The 26,216-nt window shown below is 36.1% G+C and overlaps 2 protein-coding genes across 3 annotated transcripts; both read left to right on the top strand.

The window, feature by feature from the left end:
* Nucleotides 1-749: 749 nt before the first annotated feature.
* LOC108993085 (pleiotropic drug resistance protein 1-like) lies at nt 750-8,785 on the top strand. Of its 2 annotated transcripts, XM_035683500.1 has the most exons (23): nt 751-1,530; nt 1,670-1,790; nt 1,892-1,980; nt 2,076-2,160; nt 2,397-2,556; nt 2,671-2,747; nt 3,056-3,109; nt 3,221-3,311; nt 3,394-3,695; nt 3,871-4,152; nt 4,247-4,563; nt 4,648-4,808; nt 4,915-5,018; nt 5,104-5,260; nt 5,339-5,568; nt 5,676-6,008; nt 6,542-6,832; nt 6,921-7,004; nt 7,106-7,239; nt 7,390-7,617; nt 7,733-7,904; nt 7,996-8,250; nt 8,370-8,785. In XM_035683500.1, the coding sequence occupies exons 1-23, from the start codon at nt 1,190-1,192 to the stop codon at nt 8,637-8,639; spliced, it is 4,338 nt and encodes a 1,445-aa protein (XP_035539393.1). In that variant the 5' UTR covers nt 751-1,189; the 3' UTR covers nt 8,640-8,785. The 2 variants fall into 2 exon arrangements, with proteins under 2 accessions (XP_035539392.1, XP_035539393.1); XM_035683499.1 differs by having other exon boundaries at nt 750-1,530; nt 3,056-3,311.
* Nucleotides 8,786-17,318: 8,533 nt separating this feature from the next.
* On the top strand, nt 17,319-25,264 carry LOC108993084 (pleiotropic drug resistance protein 1-like). The gene is made up of 23 exons (XM_035683504.1): nt 17,319-17,981; nt 18,116-18,236; nt 18,338-18,426; nt 18,522-18,606; nt 18,837-18,996; nt 19,111-19,187; nt 19,496-19,549; nt 19,660-19,750; nt 19,833-20,134; nt 20,310-20,591; nt 20,683-20,999; nt 21,084-21,244; nt 21,351-21,454; nt 21,539-21,695; nt 21,773-22,002; nt 22,110-22,442; nt 22,976-23,266; nt 23,355-23,438; nt 23,541-23,674; nt 23,826-24,053; nt 24,167-24,338; nt 24,438-24,692; nt 24,817-25,264. The coding sequence occupies exons 1-23, from the start codon at nt 17,629-17,631 to the stop codon at nt 25,084-25,086; spliced, it is 4,350 nt and encodes a 1,449-aa protein (XP_035539397.1). The 5' UTR covers nt 17,319-17,628; the 3' UTR covers nt 25,087-25,264.
* Nucleotides 25,265-26,216: the final 952 nt, after the last annotated feature.

Below are 26,216 nucleotides of genomic sequence, written 5' to 3'. Positions count from 1 at the left end.
CATCATTAAAAATATTTCTTTAATTAGAAAGTAAAAAAAAAAATCATTAAAAAATACTTCATTAATCATGAAGTAAAATAAAAAAATATTTTTTATTTTATTTTTTAAAAATATTTAAAATTATTAAAAAAATTTATATAAAAAATAACTTAAAAAAATAGATAAAAAACACATTTCAGAGATCCAGCGGGAGCTGGGGCATTATTCTAAGTTTAATTCGTTTTAAGTATTTATATATATATATTGTCTGCCTCTATCCATCAACGTATTGAAAAATAAAAAATCTACTCAACCTCCTACTATTCACATAACCTTTACACTCCACATTATTTTTAATTTTTATTATTTTTTTCTTTTATTAAATATTTATTATATGAATAATGAATAAAAAATTTGAAATAATTTAAAAAGAATAAATTTAAAAAAAAATTTAAAAAAAATATTAAAAATTTAAAAAATTTAAAAAAATATAAAGTGTAAAATGTGGTAGAGTTTGTATAGCAAAGCTCACTGAAAAATAATTGAACCACGGATGGACACACGTGGGTCACTAAAATGGTAAACACGTGATCTGATTCTACAAAAAAATATAAACAATTTGGTTAATAATATTTTATTTAATATCCAATAATAAATTAACATCAACCGCGTTTTTTACAGTTTTTTGTTATTAAATTGTATATAGGTTGTCAGCTTATCCCCATTATTCATGTGGAAACGTTGATCTAAAAGCAGCCGGCGTCTTGGTTTCCGGACAAAACACGGGGGGAGCAGAGGAGCCAATGACGAACAACTTTTTCAACCTTTTTTAATTCTATTTTTTTGTTGCATTTAATTTTTATTTTCCGCGTCAGTTCTCTTTCACAAAAAGGAAGGATTCTAGCCGCCCTTATGGTACCATCTCTTTGCTACCATCCCTAGTCCTCCGTATATAAGTGTCATGATCTTTCCTCATTTTCGACCTTGCTAGAACGAGAGAACACAGAGCTGAACCAACCCTATAGAAAGAAAGACATAAAACACTTCTGGGTTTTGGTGGGTTTTTGCAGTTGTTGCAGCATCGTTCTTTGGTACTTCTGTCACAAGGATTACAAATCGTACATATAGTAAATTTCTGAAAAAAAATAGAAATATTTCTGGGTTTTGGCTGTTTTAGCAACTGCATTAATCTTTTGTTGAGGGTCTAATAATGGACGCCTCTGGTGATATCTACAAGGCCAGTGCTAGTTTACGAGGTAGTTTACGATTACGCGGTTCGTCGGCATGGAGGAATAATGCTGTGGATGTTTTCTCGAAGTCTTCACGAGAAGAAGATGACGAAGAAGCTCTTAAATGGGCTGCCCTCGAAAAACTTCCAACGTTTGATCGCCTAAGAAAAGGTATACTAACTAATTCGAAAGGCGAGGCCAGTGAAGTTAATATACAGAATCTTGGATTTGAAGAAAGGAAGAAATTGCTCGAGAGGTTGGTGAAATTGGCCGAAGAGGATAATGAAAAGTTTTTGTTGAAGGTCAGGAATCGGATAGATAGGTAAGAGCTCTGCCAATTTCTTTTTCTCAAGTTTTCCTGGAAGCCAACTGGTGTTAACTTGTTTCCTTTCCTTGAATATATGTACTTATTTTTTCGTATATCATTTAAAATAATTTCTTCGTTTCTTGGAATTTCTCAGAGTTGGGATCGATCTTCCAGCAATCGAAGTCCGATTTGAGAACGTTAATATCGATGCAGAAGTTTATGTAGGAAGCAGAGCTTTGCCTTCATTCTTTAACTTCTGTATCAGTATCGTAGAGGTAACTATATATTTTCATCATATATACCGTAATCTAAGCTAAAAAAGTTTGATTCCTAATGAGTGTTTTTGTTAATTTGTTCTCGAATTTACACTTCGCAGGGGTTTTTGAATTTTGCCCATATTTTATCAAATCAGAAGAAACACTTGTCTATCCTTAAAGATGCTAGTGGAGTGATCAAGCCTAGGAGGTGAGAGAACAGGCTTATCTATAATCATGAGATTCTGATATTTGGAATGAACTTCTGGGAACCCACGTTTTATGTTGTGCTTATCTATTTGACAGAATGACTTTGCTATTGGGTCCTCCAAGTTCCGGGAAGACAACACTGTTATTGGCTTTGGCTGGAAAGCTTGACCCAGATCTGAAGGTGAAGAATATAAATTCATTTCAGCTTCAATCCTTTCTTTTCTCTATTATTTGTAAACTATTATCATTTTATTCTAATTAATATTTGAATAATATAGATTCAAAATTTTATTTAAAAAAAAAAATTAATATAATTTAGTAACATAATAATAATAATAATAATAATTAAATCTATTATTCTCTATTTTGGATTTCTAATATCATATCTAATTCGGAAACTGTAACTTCTAATTTCAGTTCTCTGGGAGGGTGACTTATAATGGCCATGACATGAATGAGTTCGTGCCTCAAAGAACTGCAGCCTATATCAGTCAATTTGATCTCCATATTGGAGAAATGACTGTAAGGGAAACCTTGGCCTTCTCAGCAAGGTGCCAAGGGATCGGATCACGCTATGGTTAGATTATTACTTTTTGGCATCACTTTTTCCATTTTCTCCTTTCCTTCAATTAAACTTTTCCGACGAGTAATCTGTAAACAAAAGAATGACTAATATTTTTAAAATTTGCAGATATGCTAGCAGAGTTGTCTAGAAGAGAAAAAGAGGCAAACATCAAACCTGATCAAGATGTTGATATCTACATGAAGGTGAGACAGAAATTATTGGCCTGTAATTATTATCATTGGGAGGTCTCTATCATTTAACATAGGGTGTGGGATTTTTATGTAACTAGTTTTTAACTTGTTCTGGACCTCAGAAGCGAATTAAGATTCCAGTACTATTAAGAGTAACAATGCTTGCAACTATAATCTTTAGCATGGTTCATATTATGAGCAAGAATTAAGGTCAAACTTGGATTGAATAGAGTCATTAATCTTGGTATTTTTTAAACATGATATAGTTTTACAGTTAGTGACGATGGCTTTCTTCTGTTTTTTGGCTTCTGATATATTAGGCAGCAACAACTGAAGGCCAAGAGGCTGATGTGGTGACAGATTATATATTGAAGGTAATTTTCTTATTTCCAATAGAGTTCTGCAAGTGGATGACCATTAGGATTTTGGAAGCATTTGCATCATATCCTTCTGATTTTTTAATTTGCTTCATCCTGAACCCACAGGTTTTGGGTTTAGAAGTGTGTGCTGATACCATGGTTGGAGATGAAATGTTGAGGGGTATTTCTGGAGGACAAAGAAAGCGTGTCACAACAGGTACATGAGTTACATGGAAAACAAAACTCACTTTTCCTAATACAAGTTTCCTATCTGATAATCTATGTAACCCAAATTGCAGGGGAAATGATGGTTGGACCAGCAAAGGCATTGTTTATGGACGAAATATCTACAGGATTGGACAGCTCGACAACTTTCCAAATTGTGAATTCGCTAAGGCAATATGTTCATATTCTCGATGGAACAGCAGTCATTTCTCTCCTGCAGCCTGCACCAGAGACATACAATCTTTTCGATGATATCATTCTCCTCTCAGATGGCTACATTGTGTACCAGGGACCCCGTGAAAACGTTCTCGAGTTTTTTGAATCCATGGGCTTTAAATGTCCTGACAGGAAAGGTGTTGCCGACTTTCTCCAAGAGGTTAGTGTAAATCTAGACTTCGTTGGCCTCATTCATACTAATAATGGTCATGCAAATATTTTGGCAAGCCAAAAAGTGCAGTGATGGTAGATTAGCATTGACATGTAGATAAGGAGATGAGCCTTAAATCTGGAGTCTCACGCTTATTATTTTCTTTATGATCCACTGGTAATAGGTGACGTCAAGGAAAGATCAAGAGCAGTATTGGGCACGCAAAGATGAGCCTTACAGTTTTGTCACGACCCAGGAATTTGCCGAGGCATTCCAATCATTCCATGTGGGAAGAAGAATAGGAGATGAACTTTCAACTCCATATGACAAGACAAAAAGTCACCCAGCTGCATTGACCACCAAAAAGTACGGCGTTAGTAAGAAGGAGCTATTAAAAGCTTCCTTTTCAAGAGAGTACTTGCTGATGAAAAGAAATTCGTTTGTTTATGTCTTCAAGTTAACGCAAGTAAGTTTAAAGTTTGTGTGTGTGTGTTTTTTTTTCCTGTTGCTTTTATTTTCTACAAACAGGATCTTGACTAGGTTTTCTTCTCTGCTTTTAGCTTTTCATTATGGGACTGATTGCAATGACACTTTTCCTACGGACGAAAATGCCACGTGATGATGCAACCGATGGAGGAATTTACACCGGTGCTTTGTTCTTCACTGTGATTATGATTATGTTTAATGGAATGGCAGAGTTGTCTATGACCATTATAAAGCTTCCTGTCTTTTACAAGCAAAGGGACCTCCTCTTCTATCCCTCATGGGTGTATGCTATTCCTCAATGGATTCTCAAAATCCCGATAACATTTTTAGAAGTTGCTGTTTGGGTATTCATGACCTACTATGTCATTGGATTTGATCCGAATGTCGGAAGGTAGTTACAATGAATTTGCTGCACATTTAGCCAATGTTTTAGCTATTTGTGCTTCCTAATATTTTGCCAATGTCCATATTACAGGTTGTTTAAGCAATACCTGCTGCTAGTACTTGTAAACCAAATGGCCTCTGCACTATTCCGATTCATTGCAGCAATGGGGAGGAACATGATTGTTGCTAATACCTTTGGGTCATTTGCATTGCTCTTGCTTTTTGCCTTGGGTGGCTTTATCCTTGCCAGAGGTAACAACACATTTAACTGAAAAATTGGTTTACTCATTTTTCTTTCCCCATTAACTTCAATATACATTAAATAATGTTCCTTTGCTCTGTTTTCTTGCTTCTACAGAGGATATAAAGAAATGGTGGATATGGGGTTACTGGATATCACCTTTGATGTATGGGCAAAATGCAATAGTAGTTAACGAGTTCCTGGGAAACAATTGGAAAAAAGTAATTTCTCGAGCTATACTTTTGAAAATTTATGATGTCTGCCTCTTATTAAAAAGCTAATGCATGATTATATTTGAAAATAAAGGTTCTCCCAAACACAAACGAAACACTGGGAGTTACAGTGCTGAAGAGTCGTGGATTCTTCACCCATGCCTATTGGTATTGGATTGGTGTAGGTGCAAGTGTTGGATTCATCTTCCTTTTCAACATTGGTTTCATCATCGCTCTCTTTTATCTTAACCGTGGGTATCTCCTCATTTTTTCACTTTAATTGTTCTAAACAAATCAGATTTGTTGAAAATAATGAAAATTTTGTGCAGCATTTGGGAAGTCACAGTCTACAAAATCAGACGAACCAGAAAGCAATGAAGAGGGCAAGAGGACAGGGGGAGGCATACAGTTAACACAGAGAGAAAACAGCTCAAGTCAGGGGGGAAGTACCTCATCAGCAATTGAGGCCAGTCGTAATGGGAAAAGAGGAATGGTCCTTCCATTTGAACAACATTCCATCACTTTTGATGAGATTATATATTCTGTTGACATGCCACAGGTAACTTAAAGGATAGGTTCTGGAATAGATGAATTTTTCTGTATTGATTTTCAAAATAAGTATTGCCCATAAACTTCGAACCTGAATTTTTTCAATTGAACTTGCAGGAAATGAAGGAGCAGGGTGTCCTTGAGGATAAACTGGTGCTTCTAAAGGGTGTGAGCGGTGCTTTCAGGCCCGGTGTTCTCACAGCTTTGATGGGTGTTAGTGGTGCTGGTAAAACAACACTGATGGATGTGCTGGCTGGTAGGAAAACTGGTGGATATATAGAGGGGAACATCACAATTTCGGGTTACCCAAAGAAGCAAGAAACGTTTGCTCGAATTTCTGGGTACTGTGAGCAAAACGACATTCATTCTCCTCATGTTACCGTGTACGAGTCCTTGGTCTATTCAGCATGGCTCCGCTTATCCTCTGGGGTTGATTCCGAAACAAGAAAGGTCGGTATTTAAAAGACAACTCTCACACTTTTATGTTCCTATTTCTCCTAGTGAATTGGCAATCTGGCTTGTGCTCACACTTGGAGTCTGGAAATTCTTGCTTAAGTTTAGCTTACTTGAATGTTTTCAAATCTGAGCTTGTCTTCTCTTGGCATGGCAGCGGATTATGACAACAAAACTGCAATGAATTTTATACACTGCCATGTGTGTGTGTACTTTGACTACAAAACTGCATGGCATTGTCAAGTATTGAGCCTCGCATTAGTCTGTACTTTGGTTATCTGGGCTATTTAAGCGATTACAAGGAGCCTAACTGTGATCAATGCTTTTGGGTTTTTGCAACCCTGGGCCGTGAAAAATAGTCTCAATAAATCCACTTATAAGCTGTAATTTGTCGTTCCTCAGATTGAGTTTACAAAGCATGTTCTCAATACTCAAGCGTGATATGATGATGAAAGATGGTTGAATTGCCATGATGAGTTTGAATACCACTACCAGAAATCCTGATTCATGATTCTATCTAATTGTTGCAGATGTTCATTGAGGAAGTCATGGAGCTTGTGGAGCTGAACCCACTGAGGAATGCACTTGTTGGGTTGCCTGGTGTAAATGGTCTCTCTACCGAGCAGCGCAAGAGGCTCACTATTGCAGTCGAGCTTGTGGCAAACCCCTCCATAATATTCATGGATGAACCAACTTCAGGTCTAGATGCAAGAGCTGCCGCAATTGTCATGAGAACAGTTAGGAACACAGTGGACACTGGAAGAACGGTTGTGTGCACAATCCATCAGCCAAGCATTGACATATTTGAAGCTTTTGATGAGGTGAGAACTCTTAATTATCTACATGCCAGGTGAAAATTTGTTGGTTCTCTTGTAGACTTCAACATGATATATAAAACATGTATTGCAGCTTTTCCTAATGAAGCGTGGAGGACAAGAGATATATGTTGGGCCATTGGGTCACCACTCTTGCCATCTTATCGAGTATTTTGAGGTAGGATGCTATAGAAATCAGAAATACTGACTTCCAATTATGAATAAATCATTTTGTATGTTGAAAATTTCCTAATACTTATACATTTTCCTGGCTTCTAGAGCATCGAAGGAGTCAAAAAAATTGCCGATGGTTATAATCCAGCAACTTGGATGTTGGAAGTTACAAGCCAAGGGGAAGAAATTGCTTTGGGTGTAGATTTTACTGATGTGTATAAAAACTCAGAACTATACAGGTATGTTCATGTTAAATGACTGACTACACCACTTGATTGGAGAAAAAGGAAATCTACAATCTTGACGATGTACTTATAGATCCTTGTCATTATTAAGAACTTCACATTTTTTTGGCTGAAATTTCCACTCCCGATTGGCATGTGCATTAGGAGGAACAAAGCATTGATTAAGGAGTTGAGTAAACCTGCTCCTGGTTCAAAGGATCTCTATTTCCCCACACAATTTTCGCAGTCATTTTGGACTCAATGCATGGCTTGCCTATGGAAACAACGCTGGTCCTATTGGCGCAACCCACCATATACTGCCGTCAGATTTCTCTTCACGGTATTCATAGCCTTGACATTTGGAACAATGTTCTGGGACCTTGGCTCCAAGACGTAAGTAACTACCAGAAAACTCACAACATATGTGTGTATGTATGCATATGTATATGTATATAGACTTTCTTGGTTTACGGCTACATTTAATTATTCCTTAAATTTTCTATTGCAGGAAGAGGATGCAAGATTTATCTAATGCCATGGGTTCCATGTATGCTGCTGTTCTCTTCCTTGGCGTCCAAAATTCTTCGTCTGTGCAACCTGTTGTGGCTATTGAACGAACAGTCTTCTACAGAGAAAGAGCTGCTGGAATGTATTCTGCTTTGCCATATGCATTTGGACAGGTAACTAGGTTCACATATTGCACACTTAATATATATATATATATAGTTCAATAGCTGGGTATGTTAATGCAATTTTCATCTATTGTATCAGGTTGCAATTGAGATCCCATACGTTTTCATGCAATCTGCAGTATATGGCATTATAGTTTACGCAATGATTGGATTTGAATGGACTGCAGCTAAATTCTTTTGGTACCTATTTTTCATGTTTTTCACATTGCTGTACTTCACCTTCTACGGCATGATGAGTGTGGCTTTTACACCAAACCACCATATTGCTTCCATCGTATCCTCTGCGTTTTATGGTATCTGGAACCTGTTTTCAGGTTTCATAGTCCCTCGAACTGTAAGTATTTGGCACTTTAGATGTGCAGGTTTTTAATTGTACAGACAGGTATTCATAACATTCGCTAACTCTCTCTTTTCCTTTCCTTTCCTTTCATTTATCTACTTGGTCAACAACAGAGGATTCCCATTTGGTGGAGATGGTACTACTGGGCATGCCCTGTTGCCTGGACATTGTATGGACTGGTAGTTTCGCAATTTGGAGATATTAAGGATGTACTTGAGGACAGTGAAATTCCTGGTGAAACCGTGGAAGAATACGTGAAAAGGTATCTTGGATTCAAGCATGACTTTCTGGGAGTTGTGGCAGTTGTGGTTGCTGGGACTGCTGTGCTCTTTGCATTTATCTTTGCGTTTTCGATCAAGGTGTTTAATTTCCAAAGGCGGTAGACAGATTGTATTTGATTACTTGTATTTGATCATGTTTCAGGATTAATGCTAACAACTAGCATTGTCCAAATTCTTTTTTTCATTATTGTCATTATTATTTTGTGAGCATAATAATGTACTTTGATTTAAATATAAAGAAATAGTTGGGTGGCATTCTTAGCTTTTACTTACCACTAACTACTAGAATACAAAAAACAAAAGCAAGTGACTGTGGATCGATGGACGTTTTAAATACTAGAATACAAAACTCAAAAGCAATGGATGGACTTATTTTAAGTGACAGTGGTGGGTAAGGAGACAAGCTGGCCCACGTGAAATAAATAATAAACAAAGGTAAACTGGCCCCCCCCTAATGCATGTTTTCTAGATTTAGAAGATCATAACTTACGAAACCAAAGATATTGTTGTAATGTATTTCCTTTAAAATTAAGGAAAATATAAGGATTAATGGTGGAGATTTATGACGAAGGAGCACAACAATATCAACAACAACATGTGAACCACACAAAGACAAAAGCCTTTTTAACACACAAATTCAACATGTGAACCACACAATATTAAGAAAAACTCAAGGTATATATATCTTGAATACGGCTTTCTAGCTTAGAGACACATGAACCCTTTAACACACAAATTACAAAGTTCAAGGTGATTTCCAGTCCTAGAAAATAAATTACTTGTGGAAAAAACTGGATTAGAGTCTAATTCAAGAGTTTGAGATGCCAGTTTTGAGATTTAAATTACAAAATTAAAATGAGAAAAGCGTTCGTCATGGCAAGCAGTTAGAAAATTCATACCAAGTACAAATGAAAACCCCTCCACCCAACGGCGGAACTACAAAAGAAAACCCCTGGTGGGTTGGTTTGGATAACGAAATGAGATGATATGGTTTTAGATAAAAGTTTAAAGTTGAATAAAATATTGTTAAAATATTATTGTTTTAATATTATTATTGTTTTGGGATTTGAAAAAGTTGAATAGGGATTTGAAAAAATTAAATTTTTTATTATATTTTATATGAAAATCTGAAAAAATTATAATGATGAGATGAGATGAAATAAAATACTCTCTAAATCCAAACAAGCCATCTAACCCCTCCCAAAAAAGAATTAACAATTCTTATTCAAATTCAAATAAAATTTGGTAAAAAACAATATTGGTTCCAAAATATTTGAAAACTTTCAAAAATATGAGAATTTTCTTCTAACTCCATGAAAAATTCTTGAATAAAAAATAGAGTATGAAAAAACAGTTTCTATATTTTCTTTTTAAGTACGTAAATTTTGGGTATTACTCCTCTTCTTGCAGGCTTGCAGCTATATTATATGTTGGTGCCATGCAAAACATATTCAGTAAGTGTGCCATGTAGTACATGTACAACTCATCTGACCCTTGCAAGGAGATGGCCTATATTCCCTTGGATGAAGAAACTAAGGTCTGAACACTAATGACAGTAGTATCCAGGTTTCTTAGTATTGGGCCATTGGCGTATGTTTGTTTGAGTCACTACAAGAAAAAAGACCTTTTCTGGCAACTAAGTCGTCGCAAAAATCCTTAAATTTGCTGAAAACCCTATTTCCGGCAAGAAATAAACATCTTCAGGGCAGCCGCAAATGTTGTGCACCAAAAACCCGTTTACAGACACTTTTTCAAGTGAAATAAAACTTTTATCCGCGATTTTTGTTGGCCGGAACAGGTGGAAATGAGCGTGGAAAAAAACCTACCAAAATGAAAGAATATCGCCGGAAACATAACGAATTTTCTAAGCAACAAGTTTTTCTTCAAGGTGACAACCTAACCCCATTACAACAAATATGGATTTCAAACCCAGGATTGTGGTCTGCTATCATTAGGTTTTAGTATTAAAACTAGGAATAACTGAGAGTAAGCTGTTAAATTAATATACCCATATCATGATATATAGCCAAAATGGAGTGGCACACTATTTTTTGTCTGCTCTTAATGCATGTTTTCTAGATTTAGAAGCTCATAACTTAGGAATCCAAAGATATTGTTGTAATAAATATAAGGATTAACGGTGGAGATTTATGAGGAAGAAGGAGGACAACAATATCAACATGTGAACCACATGTTTATATATATGTCAATTACGTATATGGCTGACTAGGTCAAGGTCGTCTGCCATAACTCTATAACTATTATTTTATTTATTTAAATTATTATTTCTTAATTTTAAGCCATAATATATTTAAGTTGAAAAATAATAATTTACGTATCAAATTAAATTATTAATTAACATATAATTAGTGTAATTGTAAAATATAAAAAAAATAAATTAAAAATATTATTATTAAAAAAATAATATTATATTATTATTTTGACTAATCCAATAGTTAATACAATATGGAGTTATGGCTAGAGAGATTTTAAATTTATGGAAAACGTGTACTTTTCATCAAATTTTAGAGATAAATTTTATGAATCTCTAAATTTTGATGAAACCAACTCTAATACTCTAAAAGCATTTTAAAATATCTGTTTGAGCCTGTGGGAGCGAAACTAGTCAATGAAGTCGTTCATATTTCATTCTTTTCCTTTTCTTTTTATTTTTTAATAGGAAAACTTCATATTCAAAGGCTAAGCCAGATTTGCGCCGACTAGGCCCTTCCTATTGGCTCTCCAGCGGGTTTGGTGCTACTATGATCACATCCCGGTAGAGAAGCCATCCCTGGTCACCCCCTCCAACTAGGGGTGCTACCTGCAACATGCGGTGTGGGGTAGCCTCTTCCTTGCCCCCCACCCCGCATGGGCTGGGGTTGGGGTTTTGACCCCCACCTTGCGCCCACTTCAATAATGGATTACAATTCACAAGATCCAAAAATTATTCATAGGTCTAAAAGTGATTAAAAATACATTTTTAGACCCAAATTATAAATGTAAATTTATAAATATGACTATAATTTAAAAACTATATAGTTTTTAAATTTACTTGTACATATTTTATATAAGTTGTAATGTAGTAGGGTGACCATTTTATAAATTGCTTTCACAATACAAGTCTCACACTTAAGTAATGTGAGACTATTGTATTGCCTTAACAATCTATAAAATGGTTAATCTGCTACATTACAACTTACACAAAATATTAAATAAAAATTTTACTTAATACATATTACTATATTTATATATAATACAAATAATAAATATTTATAAAATAAAATATATAAGTGAGGGGCGGGATTGGGCCCTCCCTTCCCCCCGTCCTCGCTAGGAGGGCTAGATACCCCCTTTTATTTTAAAAAAGATGACATTTATTTGACAAAATATTTAGTCTAATAAAACATTTATGTTGTAGTGAATACAATTAATTTTATATGATAAAATTCTGTCCGTTTGAAAATCTTTTTCTTGTTAACCACACAATAATATAATATAAAGGAAAATAATAAATGAATTAATTGAAATCGAATAATACCCCATTAGTCTATTGGTGGTATTATTTCGATTTGTTTCCTTGATGGGGGATTATTCACGGCAACTTGTTTGAATCCAATTGCGAATTGACTTGCTAAATTTGTATCACATTTTCACATGCCTGAAAATGTAAGATGCATTACATGAATCTCCGACGGGTCCATTTCTCAGACCCATATCTCTCTCGATTTTCATGCCCTACCCCCACCACACCCAATGTTTGTAACCATGCACGTCAAATCGTATTAAAAGATCGTATTCGCATCGTATTAAGATATGTATATTATATTATATAGGTCAACCTGAACATGACATGTTATACTTATTGTGTCAAAATCTCAAATCTTAATACGACCCATTAACATAACGGGTTGACACGACAAGACCCGTTTTGACCTGCTAGTGAATAATACGAAATAGGTTAACACAACACAACTCAACTCGACCCGTTTCAATCCTGTTTATGTAAATGAGTTGAACAGACTCGAAATTAACTCATTTGACCTGATTAAGTTTAGTATAATTTTATATAAATGTTAAAATCACAATATCTATAAATATATATATATATATAACTACAAGTCTAAAATTACAGCTGAAACAATAAAAATATCAAAATTAAAATCATAACAATTTTACTTTTAAGTATAAAGATATAACTGTAACTTTAACTTTATTAACAGTTCATAATGAGTTATAATAGGTTAAAACATGTTGATTCATTATCAATCCGAATCAACTTATTAAAAAATCGTGTCTTAACCGGTTAACCCGTTTTGATTCAAATTCGTTAAAATCTGTTAAGACTAAACTCAAATCCGTTATTATTGTATCGTGTTCATATTGAATCAACAGATGATGTCACATATTGTCACCCGTACACGTAGCTTAATAATAAGCTTTTTTTTTTTTTGAAAGGCCACATTTGGGAATTACCATTTTGCACACCAAATAGACTTAAGTACAGCTAAGACAATATTCGTGGCAATCACAAATTTACACTCCCAAGTTCTAGAAAATTTCCCAAGAAAGGATAAACGAAAGAAAAAAGAAATATACATTCGATTAGCTGCAATATGGTGATGGAATTTACGTCGACGAAATTTAATACCGTCTTTCTAGAAGAATAAAAGTCCAACAAATCAAGAGAAATCCTAGAGGCCAGAAGGAAAGTACAGACTACAGAGTTTAATTTAGAACGCCCCAGGCCCATCTCCCCGGTTCATGGGCTGTCTGCAGTTGAAAGCATGAATTTCCTCACCACATTAATTCAACTACTATTATTTCTTCCCTCTTTCTAGAAGCCCCATCATCACCATCAGACAACTAACTTACGCAACTTTTTCTCATTATTTATTTATTTTTCTCAATAGTAATTTTTTTTAATTGCCTTTGAATAAGGGTGTCAAATTATGTTAATGAATCGTATTCATGTCGTGTCAAGACATATATATTATACGATATAAGTCAACTATAACATAACGGATCGTGTGTCGTGTCGTGTCAATCCGTTTTGACCCGTTTATGTAAATAGGTTGAACAGACCCGAAATTAACCCATTTGAACTAGTTAAGTTTAGCATAATTTTATATAAATATTAAAATCACAATATCTATACAAAAAATATAAAACTAATTACAAGTCGAAAATTACAATCCAAATAATAAAAATATCAAAATTAAAATTTCAACAATTTTATTTTTATGTATAAAGGTATAATTGTAACTTTAAATTTCTTGACGAGTAAAAAGGGGTTGATCCGTTATCAACTCGTTACGCAATCGTGTCTTAACGAGTCAATTCGTTTTGACCTGAACCCATTAAGACTAAATTCTACTCAACTTTTATCATATCGTATTCGTATTGAATTAACGAGTTGTGTATTTATCACTCTTAATTCTAATACATGTATCGGAATGGTCAGCGGTGCGAATTTCAAAACTTTGAGTTGAACTCTCAATATAACAATCGGGGTCATAAATACCACACGAATACTGTATGTGTGGATTTTTCTATCAAACAATATATAGCCACATAATCCCCATAGGAACTTTCCGGCAACTGATCATGTTTCTTTAGTTAGGAAGTTTTCAACATCTATTGATTGGACCTAAACTTAAACTATTGTAACTGGGGGAGGAATCTTCTTGCTTGACAAGTCTAGTGGGTCAGGACAATCAATCATATATTTCGTAAGAGCATTACTAGTGGCTTAACTAAAATTTGGCTAAAATTTGATTAGAAAATATATTTCTATAAATTTAATTTATCACTTTTCAACAATATCAAATAACAAATTCCCTTCATCTATCACTATTATTAATATATTGATTTTGATATTTTCTTTATTTTAATTTTAATTGTAATTTGAATATTTATTCATAATTAAAAAATATACATTAATTTTCTAACGATCATATTATTCCAACGAATATAATTTTTTAACAGTCTTTTTTTTTTCTATAACGGTCATATTCTTCCAATTGATGTATTTTTACAACGATTATATACTTCCACTATAAAACATAACATCTCCTAATTATTAATTATTAGATGAATTGATCAGAAATGAATATGGAGGAAATATTTGATATAGAAGGATCTACTTGAAAGAGCTCCAAGAATTTTTTATTTTTTTCTTTGTTTTGTTTTGTTTTTTTTATATTCCGTTCAGTTAGGAATGTCAAATCGTGTTAATGGGTCGTGTTCATGTTGTGTCAAGACATGTATATTATGCGATATGAGTCAATCCTAACATAACGAGTCGTGTCGTGTCAACCTGTTTATGTAAATGAGTTGAACAAATATGAAATTAACTCGTTTGAATTAGTTAAATTTAGCATAATTTTATATAAATATTAAAATCACAATATCTATAAAAAATATAAAACTAACTATAAGTCCAAAATTACAATCTAAATAATAAAAATATCAAAATTAAAATCTCGACAATTTTAATTTTAGGTATAAGGGTATAATTATAATTTTAACTTTCTTAACGGATCATAACGGGTTGACCCATTATCAACTCGTTAAACAATCGTATCTTAACGGGTTAACCTGTTTTGATCTAAATCAATTAAGGTTAAACCTTAACTTGCTTTTATCGTGTCGTATTCATATTGAGTTAACGAATCGTATCATATATTGTCATTCCTAACTTTGGTCACCGATATCGTATTTCATCTTTTTTGTTTTTGTTTTTTGATATTCTGAAGTACTGCCGATATCATATGATTCCTTCATTAATAATGTGACGTACAATGGATATGGAAAATCCGATCCCCCCTGCATCCATATATTCATTCATGATAATTGAAACGGTTGATTCTTTTCACATACGTACTGTTTGGATTTATGTCAAAGTCATACTACATTACTCGTCATTTATGACCCGAAATCTATAACTTGCGTATTTTGTTTATTTTTTCAATAATTTGATTTTTTTTAAAAGTATAAATTAAACGACTTGACTTGACTACGTTATGGGTTTATAAATTTAATTGGTTTTAAGTATTTATAAATATATATATCAGTTCTGCTACAAGTACACATGGTTGGGTACCTTTGGGAGAATCGCTGACGTGGTGACATATTAAAAAAAAAAAAAAAACACGAAAGGAGAAGGAAACAAAATAAAATGAGAGGGAAATGAAATGAAATCACTGGTGTCGCCTACAAGCTCGACGACGAGCACTCTCCCACGCTGTCTCATTCTCCTGCCCAACAACAACAACCGCATGCTCCTCTTTCATTTGCCAACCCAACGACGAAGCCACTAGACCACCCTAGAGCCGGAAGCACCACCCCTGTAAAATAGCCAAACCATGAGCCCAAAGCCCTGATGAAGATTGAATATGGACAAAATCTTTGTTGCTCACAAAACAATTCTATATTCACACACCAATTGAAACACGGATAAGTATACATGTTCTATTCTAAGTATGAAGACTAAAATTGAGGCTTAAATTTCTATTGGTTACAGAGTCAAACAGAGTCATAAATTCTTTGTAATTTTCTAACCGTTATAGTCGTGCTTCATGCCTGATGCTCAGCTTGCTCCACAGCTTTTCACCACCACCCACGGCCTCCTCCACACTCAGTCACGCCCAACCCTTCACTTAGTCCATTGCCTAGCCCCCCACAACCCAGGTCCTCTGTGTCCTCAAATGAGAAGCAGCCCCACGCACAAGTCAACCTTCGTTGGAGGAGAACCGGACAAGACCACCCACTACTGTCCAAGCTCCTCCTTGCCGTTACCGCCCTGCACCAAGAACCACCAACCACTGCTTAGGGCCTCCACCTCATGCTGTTACTCCATGCTGCAGTCGACTGAAACTACTATGTTTTTCTACTCCAAAACAGAGCATTCTGCCAACCACCACGGAAGCCCAGTCCTCCACCACCCTCTTGGCTACTCCATGTCGTGTTGTGCCACTGCATATCCTCCATCCCGCAATCTACCCCCGACTACTTCTGCTCTAACCACTGGCTCTTTGCCCCTCTCGGTAAGACCCCCCAAACTACCACCTCTCCTCCTCTTCTCTCCATCATTGGTCAATATCACGTAACTTAACATTTCCCCCCACTATACAGAGCTTGTGCCTCCGTGAGCCACTATCACAGGATATCTCCACCCTTTTCGACTATTCTCTTGGTAAAAATATATCACTCTCTTTTTCTAAGTCTCAGTCCCTCCCTCCCTCAAGTTAGCTTTCTCTCATTATATTCTCCTTTTCGTGAGGGTGTTTCATGATTGCATCTTTTGTCCATAGTATGTTTCAACGCACAATTTTATTGTACACATGGAGGGATGGGTACGCGGGGTACCCAATCCCTTGCAGATTGCAAGTAGAGTTTTTGTATCTATATATTGTCTGTCACTAAAATAGTAAATACGTGATCTGATTCTACAAGAAATATAAACAATTTGGTTAATAATATTTATTTAATATCCAATAATAAATTAACATCAACCTCGTTTTGGCACATTCTCCAATTAATCAATTAGACTGCATGATTTTTATACAATTTATTATTATTAAATTATGTAAAATATTACGAAAAATATTGAGCGTCTATAATTATTACTGTAACATTTTTCAAGGTTCCGGTCAATTTCTAATTTCGTCCAAAGTATGTAGAGTTCACTCATTTATAATCCTATTCCGGATACGATTCGTTTGTGATATTGTATTGTGACATTGAAGTTGATGTCCCTTGGAATAGATTGACTGGCCAAGAGGACCGCCCTTATAGTAGCCTCTCTCTTTGCTACCATCGCTAGTCCTCTGTATATAGGTGTCAATGATCTTTCCTCATTTTCGACATTGCTAGAACGAGAGAACACAGAGCTGAACCAACCCTACAGAAAGAAAGACATAACACTTGGGTTTTGGTGGGTTTTTGCAGTTGTTGCAGCATCGTTCTTTGGTACTTCTGTCCACAAGGATTACAAATCGTACATATAGTAAATTTCTGAAAAAAAATACAAAATATTTCTGGGTTTTGGCTGTTTTAGCAGCAGCATTAATCTTTTGTTGAGGGTCTAATAATGGACGCCTCTGGTGATATCTACAAGGCCAGTCGTAGTTTACGTGGTAGTTTACGAGGTAGTTTACGATTACGCAGTTCGTCGGGATGGAGGAATAATGATATGGATGTTTTCTCCAAGTCTTCACGAGAAGAAGATGACGAAGAAGCTCTTAAATGGGCTGCCCTCGAAAAACTTCCAACGTTTGATCGCCTAAGAAAAGGTATACTAACTACTTCGAAAGGTGAGGCCAGTGAAGTTAATATACAGAATCTTGGATTTGAAGAAAGGAAGAAATTGCTCGAGAGGTTGGTGAAATTATCCGAAGAGGATAATGAAAACTTCCTGTTGAAGATCAGGAATCGGATAGATAGGTAAGAGCTCTGCCAATTTCTTTTTCCCAAGTTTTCTTGGAAGCTAACTGGAGTTAACTTGTTTTCTTGAATATGTGTACTTATTTTTTCGTATATCATTTAAAATAATTTCTTCGTTTCTTGGAATTTCTCAGAGTTGGGATCGCTCTTCCAGCAATCGAAGTCCGATTTGAGAAAGTTAATATCGATGCAGAAGTTTATGTAGGAAGCAGAGCTTTGCCTTCATTCTTTAACTTCTGTATCAGTATCGTAGAGGTAACTATATATTTTCATCATATATACCGTAATCTAAGTTAAAAAAGTTTTATTCCTAACGAGTGTTTTTGTTAATTTGCTCTCGAATTTACACTTCGCAGGGATTTTTGAATTTTGCCCATATTTTATCAAATCAGAAGAAACACTTGTCTATCCTTAAAGATGCTAGTGGAGTGATCAAGCCTAGGAGGTGAGAGAACAGGCTTATCTATAATCATGAGATTCTGATATTTGGAATGAACTTCTGGGAACCCACGTTTTATGTTGTGCTTATCTATTTGACAGAATGACTTTGCTATTGGGTCCTCCAAGTTCCGGGAAGACAACACTGTTATTGGCTTTGGCTGGAAAGCTTGACCCAGATCTGAAGGTGAAGAATATAAATTCATTTCAGCTTCAATCCTTTCTTTTCTCTATTATTTGTAAACTATTGTCATTTTATTCTAATCAATATTTGAATAATATAGATTCAAAAATTTATTTTTTTAAAAATATTAATATAATCTAGTAACATAATAATAATAATAATTAAATCTATTATTCTCTATTTTGGATTTTTAATATCATATCTAATTCGGAAACTGTAACTTCTAATTTCAGTTCTCTGGGAGGGTGACTTATAATGGCCATGACATGAATGAGTTCGTGCCTCAAAGAACTGCAGCCTATATCAGTCAATTTGATCTCCATATTGGAGAAATGACTGTAAGGGAAACCTTGGCCTTCTCAGCAAGGTGCCAAGGGATCGGATCACGCTATGGTTAGATTATTATTTTTTGGCATCACTTTTTCCATTTTCTCCTTTCCTTCAATTAAACTTTTCCGACGAGTAATCTGTAAACAAAAGAATGCCTAATATTTTTAAAATTTGCAGATATGCTAGCAGAGTTGTCTAGAAGAGAAAAAGAGGCAAATATCAAACCTGATCAAGATGTTGATATCTACATGAAGGTGAGACAGAAATTATTGGCCTGTAATTATTATCATTGGGAGGTCTCTATCATTTAACTTAGGGTGTGGGATTTTTATGTAACTAGTTTTTAACTTGTTCTGGACCTCAGAAGCGAATTAAGATTCCAGTACTATTAAGAGTAACAATGCTTGCAACTATAATCTTTAGCATGGTTCATATTCTGAGCAAGAATTACGGTCAAACTTGGATTGAATAGACTCATTAATCTTGGTATGTTTTAAACATGATATAGTTTTACAGTTAGTGATGATGGCTTTCTTCTGTTTTTTGGCTTCTGATATATTAGGCAGCAACAACTGAAGGCCAAGAGGCTGATGTGGTGACAGATTATATATTGAAGGTAATTTTCTTATTTCCAATAGAGTTCTTCATGTGGATGACCATTAGGATTTTTGAAGCATTTGCATCATATCCTTCAGATTTTTTAATTGCTTCACCCTGAACTCACAGGTTTTGGGTTTAGAAGTGTGTGCTGATACCATGGTTGGAGATGAAATGTTGAGGGGTATTTCTGGAGGACAAAGAAAGCGTGTCACGACAGGTACATGAGTTACATGGAAAACAAAACTCACTTTTCCTGATACGAGTTTCCTATCTAATAATCTATGTAACCCAAATCATAGGGGAAATGATGGTTGGACCAGCAAAGGCATTGTTTATGGACGAAATATCTACAGGATTGGACAGCTCGACAACTTTCCAAATTGTGAATTCGCTCAGGCAATATGTTCATATTCTCGATGGAACAGCAGTCATTTCTCTCCTGCAGCCTGCACCAGAGACATACAATCTTTTCGATGATATCATTCTCCTCTCAGATGGCTACATTGTGTACCAGGGACCCCGTGAAAACGTTCTCGAGTTTTTTGAATCCATGGGCTTTAAATGTCCTGACAGGAAAGGTGTGGCTGACTTTCTGCAAGAGGTTAGTGTAAATCTAGACTTCGTTGGCCTCGTTCATACTAATAATGGTCATGCAAATATTTTGGCAAGCCAAAAGGTGCGGTGATAGTAGAATAGCATTGACATGTAGATAAGGAGATGAGCCTTAAATCTGGAGTCTCACGCTTATTATGTTCTTTATGATCAACTGGTCATAGGTGACGTCAAGGAAAGATCAAGAGCAGTATTGGGCACGCAAAGATGAGCCTTACAGTTTTGTCACGACCCAGGAATTTGCCGAGGCATTCCAATCATTCCATGTGGGAAGAAGTATAGGAGATGAACTTTCAACTCCATATGACAAGACAAAAAGTCACCCAGCTGCATTGACCACCAAAAAGTACGGTGTTAGTAAGAAGGAGCTATTAAAAGCTTCCTTTTCAAGAGAGTACTTGCTGATGAAAAGAAATTCGTTTGTTTATGCCTTCAAGTTAACACAAGTAAGTTTAAAGTTTGTGTGTGTGTTTTTTTTCCTGTTGCTTTTATTTTCTACAAACAGGATCTTGACTAGGTTTTCTTCTCTGCTTTTAGCTTTTCATTATGGGACTGATTGCAATGACACTTTTCCTACGGACGAAAATGCCACGCGATGATGCATCCGATGGAGGAATTTACACTGGTGCTTTGTTCTTCACTGTGATTATGATTATGTTTAATGGAATGGCAGAGTTGTCTCTGACCATTATAAAGCTTCCTGTCTTTTACAAGCAAAGGGACCTCCTCTTCTATCCCTCATGGGTGTATGCTATTCCTCAATGGATCCTCAAAATCCCAATAACATTTTTAGAAGTTGCTGTTTGGGTATTCATGACCTACTATGTTATTGGATTTGATCCGAATGTCGGAAGGTACTTACAATGAATTTGCTGCACATTTAGCCAATGTTTTAGCCGCGTGTGCTTCCTAATATTTTGCCAATGTCCATATTACAGGTTGTTTAAGCAATACCTGCTGCTAGTACTTGTAAACCAAATGGCCTCTGCACTATTCCGATTCATTGCAGCAATGGGGAGGAACATGATTGTTGCTAATACCTTTGGGTCATTTGCATTGCTCTTGCTTTTTGCCTTGGGTGGCTTTATCCTCGTCAGAGGTAACAACACATTTAACTGAGAAATTGGTTTACTCATTTTTCTTTCCCCATTAACTACAGTATATATTAAATAATGCTCATTTGCTCTGTTTGCTTGCTTCTACAGAGGATATAAAGAAATGGTGGATATGGGGTTACTGGATATCACCTTTGATGTATGGGCAAAATGCAATAGTAGTTAACGAGTTCCTGGGAAACAATTGGAAAAAAGTAATTCTCGAACTGTACTTTTGAAACTTTATGATGTCTGCCTCTTATTAAAAAGCTAATGCATGATTATATTTAACAATAAAGGTTCTCCCAAACACAGCCGAAGCACTGGGAGTTACAGTGCTGAAGAGTCGTGGGTTCTTCACCCACGCCTATTGGTATTGGATTGGTGTAGGTGCAAGTGTTGGATTCATCTTCCTTTTCAACATTGGTTTTATCATCGCTCTCTCTTATCTTAACCGTGGGTATCTCCTCCTTTTTTCACTTTAATCATTCTAAACAAATCAGATTTGTTAAAATAATGGAAATTTTTTGTAGCGTTTGGGAAGTCACAGTCTACAAAATCAGACGAACCGGAAAGCAATGAAGAGGGCAAGAGGACAGGGGGAGGCATACAGTTAACACAGAGAGGAAACAGCTCAAGTCAGGGGGGAAGTACCTCATCAGCAATTGAGGCCAGTCGTAATGGGAAAAGAGGAATGGTCCTTCCATTTGAACAACATTCCATCACTTTTGATGAGATTATATATTCTGTTGACATGCCACAGGTAACTTAAAGGATAGGTTCTGGATTAGATGAATTTTTCTGTATTGATTTTCAAAATAAGTATTGCCCATAAACTTCGAACCTGAATTTTTTCAATTGAACTTGCAGGAAATGAAGGAGCAGGGTATCCTTGAGGATAAACTGGTGCTTCTAAAGGGTGTGAGCGGTGCTTTCAGGCCCGGTGTTCTCACAGCTTTGATGGGTGTTAGTGGTGCTGGTAAAACAACACTGATGGATGTGCTGGCTGGTAGGAAAACTGGTGGATATATAGAGGGGAACATCACAATTTCGGGTTACCCAAAGAAGCAAGAAACGTTTGCTCGAATTTCTGGGTACTGTGAGCAAAATGACATTCATTCTCCTCATGTTACCGTGTACGAGTCCTTGGTCTATTCTGCATGGCTCCGCTTATCCTCTGGGGTTGATTCCGAAACAAGAAAGGTCGGTATTTAAAAGACAACTCTCACACTTTTATGTTCCTATTTCTCCTTGTGAATTGGCAATCTGGCTTGTGCTCACACTTGGAGTCTGGAAATTCTTGCTTAAGTTTAGCTTACTTGAATGTTTTCAAATCTGAGCTTGTCTTCTCTTGGCATGGCAGCGGATTATGACAACAAAACTGCAATGAATTTTATACACTGCCATGTGTGTGTGTACTTTGACTACAAAACTGCATGGCATTGTCAAGTATTGAGCCTCGCATTAGTCTGTACTTTGGTTATCTGGGCTATTTAAGCGATTACAAGGAGCCTAACTGTGATCAATGCTTTTGGGTTTTTGCAACCCTGTGCCGTGAAAAATAGTCTCAATAAATCCACTTATAAGCTGTAATTTGTCGTTCTTCAGATTGAGTTTACAAAGCATGTTCTCAATACTCAAGCGTGATATGATGATGAAAGATGGTTGAATTGCCATGATGAGTTTGAATACCACTACCAGAAATCCTGATTCATGATTCTATCTAATTGTTGCAGATGTTCATTGAGGAAGTCATGGAGCTTGTGGAGCTGAACCCACTGAGGAATGCACTTGTTGGGTTGCCTGGTGTAAATGGTCTCTCTACCGAGCAGCGCAAGAGGCTCACTATTGCAGTCGAGCTTGTGGCAAACCCCTCCATAATATTCATGGATGAACCAACTTCAGGTCTAGATGCAAGAGCTGCCGCAATTGTCATGAGAACAGTTAGGAACACAGTGGACACTGGAAGAACGGTTGTGTGCACAATCCATCAGCCAAGCATTGACATATTTGAAGCTTTTGATGAGGTGAGAACTCTTAATTATCTACATACCAGATGAAAATTTGTTGGTTCTCTTGTAGATTTGAACATGGCATATAAAACATGTATCGCAGCTTTTCCTAATGAAGCGTGGAGGACAAGAGATATATGTTGGGCCATTGGGTCACCACTCTTGCCATCTTATCCAATATTTTGAGGTAGGATGCTATAGAAATTAGAAATACCGACTTCCAAACATCAATAAATCATTTTCTATGTTGAAAATTTCCTAATACCTTTACTTTTTCCCTGGCTTCTAGAGCACTGAAGGAGTCAAAAAAATTACAGATGGTTATAATCCAGCAACTTGGATGTTGGAAGTTACAAGTCAAGGGGAAGAAATTGCTTTGGGTGTAGATTTTACTGATGTGTATAGAAACTCAGAACTATATAGGTATGTTCATGTCAAATGACTGACTACATCACATGATTGGAAAATAAGAAAATCTACAATCTTGACGATGTATGTATAGATCCTTGTCATTATTAAGAACTTCAATTTTTTTATGGCTGAATTTTCTACTACCGCATGGCATGTGCTTTAGGAGGAACAAAGCAATGATTAAGGAGTTGAGCAAACCTGCTCCTGGTTCAAAGGATCTCTATTTCCCAACACAATTTTCGCAGTCTTTTTGGACTCAATGCATGGCTTGCCTATGGAAACAACGCTTGTCCTATTGGCGCAACCCACCATATACTGCTGTCAGATTTCTCTTCACTGTATTCATAGCCTTGGCATTTGGGACAATGTTCTGGGACCTTGGCTCCAAGACGTAAGTAACTACCAGAAAACTCACAAATGTGTGTATGTATGCATATGTATATGTATATAGACTTTCATGGTTTATGGCTATATTTTATTTATTCCTTAAATTTTCTATTGCAGGAAGAGGATTCAAGATTTAACTAATGCCATGGGTTCCATGTATGCTGCTGTTCTCTTCCTTGGCGTCCAAAATGCTTCGTCTGTGCAACCTGTTGTGGCTATTGAACGAACAGTCTTCTACAGAGAAAGAGCTGCTGGAATGTATTCTGCTTTGCCATATGCATTTGGACAGGTAACGACATATTGCACACTTAATATATATGTATATATATATATATATATATAGTTCAATAGGTGGGTATGTTAATGCAATTTTCATCTATTGTATCAGGTTGCGATTGAGATCCCATACGTTTTCATGCAATCTGCAGTATATGGCATTATAGTTTACGCAATGATTGGATTTGAATGGACTGCAGCCAAATTCTTTTGGTACCTATTTTTCATGTTTTTCACATTGCTGTACTTCACCTTCTACGGCATGATGAGTGTGGCTTTTACACCAAATCACCATATTGCTTCCATCGTATCTGCCGCGTTTTATGGTATCTGGAACCTGTTTACAGGATTCATAGTCCCTCGACCTGTAAGTATTTGACACTTTAGATGTGCAGGTTTTTACTTGTACAGACAGGTATTCATAACATTTGCTAACTCTCTTTTTTCCTTTCCTTTCCTTTCATTTCATTTATTTACTTGGTCAACAACAGAGGATTCCCATTTGGTGGAGATGGTACTACTGGGCATGCCCTATTGCCTGGACATTTTATGGACTGGTGGTTTCGCAATTCGGAGATATTAAGGATGAACTTTTAGACAGTGAAATTCGTGGTGAAACCGTGGAAGCATACATGAGAAGGTATTTTGGATTCAAGCATGATTTTCTGGGAGTTGTGGCAGTTGTGGTTGCTGGGACTGCCGTGCTCTTTGCATTTATCTTTGCGTTTTCAATCAAGGTGTTTAATTTCCAAAGGCGGTAGACAGATTGTATTTGATTACTTGTATCGGATCATGTTTCAGGATTAATGCTAACAATTAGCATTGTCCAAATTCTTTTTTTTATTATTGTCATTATTATTGTTATTAATAATAATAATATTAATATTTTGTGAGCATAATAATGTACTTTGATTTAATATAAAGAAAGGGTTGGGTGGCATTCTTAGCTTTTACTTACCACTATATGTGGTTGTGCTTCTTCTTAGCTCCATCCACTAACCTACTAGAATACAAAAAACAATCGAAATCCAACTCATCGAAGACCCAAGAGCAAGGTAGAAATGGATCTACCAACACAATCGGAATCAACATGCATGCCAGTGAGGAAGTTACAAGACAATTTAACAATTGAAGCCACGACATGATTCAATTTTTCAAGTGAAATGAAACTTTTTCCCGCGATTTTTGTTGGCCGGATCAGGTGGAAATGAGCGCGGGAAAAAACCTACCAAAATGAAAGAATATCGCCGGAAACATAACATATTTTCCAGTGATTTCTTCGTAGCAACAAAGCCGTTGCGGATTGGCAGACCGGATTGGCAACAAACTCTATCTCTAACAAAGTGGAAGTCAATGTCCATATGCTTTGTTCTAGAGTGATAGACCGGATTGGCAGCCAAGTAAGTGGCTCCAATATTATCACACCAGATTGTGGGAGCTTGATTCAATGGAAGTCCAAGTTCAGAAAAAATTGTTTGAAGCCAAATTAACTCTGCTGCCGAGGAAGCAACAGCTTTGTATTCTGCTTCCGTGCTTGATCTTGCAACAGTATGTTGTTTCTTGGAGCTCCAAGAGATGAGATGCTTGCCCAAATAGACACAAAGGCCCCCGGTTGATCTTCTATCATCTGGACAGCCAGCCCAGTCCGCATCCGAATATGCTTGAAGTGTGAATGAGGATTGGGAGGAAAAAAAGAGACCATGATTTATGGTGCCTTTCAAGTAACGCAGTATTCTTTTTACTGCAGTCCAATGTGGTAATTTAGGTGCATGCATGAATTGACACACCTTATTTACCGCAAAGGAGATATCAGGTCTAGTAAGTGACAAATACTGCAATCCCCCAACCACACTTCGAAACAGTGTAGAGTCATCAAATCCAGGAGAATCAA

This window comes from Juglans regia, chromosome 12 (assembly GCF_001411555.2).
Source record: "Juglans regia cultivar Chandler chromosome 12, Walnut 2.0, whole genome shotgun sequence".
NCBI lineage: Eukaryota > Viridiplantae > Streptophyta > Magnoliopsida > Fagales > Juglandaceae > Juglans > Juglans regia.
The sequence above is the reverse complement of the archived record's forward strand: the minus strand, read 5'-3'. Positions and strand labels throughout refer to the sequence as shown.

Bases quoted from the DNA above. Each gene is read 5' to 3' on its own strand.
- LOC108993085 (XM_035683499.1), top strand. From the start codon at position 1,190: ATGGACGCCTCTGGTGATATCTACAAGGCCAGTGCTAGTTTACGAGGT. The intron at 3,312-3,393 runs GTACATGAGTTA...CCCAAATTGCAG, and splicing joins AAGAAAGCGTGTCACAACAG to GGGAAATGATGGTTGGACCA. The intron at 7,618-7,732 runs GTAAGTAACTAC...TTTCTATTGCAG, and splicing joins TGGGACCTTGGCTCCAAGAC to GAAGAGGATGCAAGATTTAT.
- LOC108993084 (XM_035683504.1), top strand. From the start codon at position 17,629: ATGGACGCCTCTGGTGATATCTACAAGGCCAGTCGTAGTTTACGTGGT. The intron at 20,592-20,682 runs GTAAGTTTAAAG...CTCTGCTTTTAG, and splicing joins ATGCCTTCAAGTTAACACAA to CTTTTCATTATGGGACTGAT. The intron at 23,439-23,540 runs GTAGGATGCTAT...CCTGGCTTCTAG, and splicing joins ATCTTATCCAATATTTTGAG to AGCACTGAAGGAGTCAAAAA.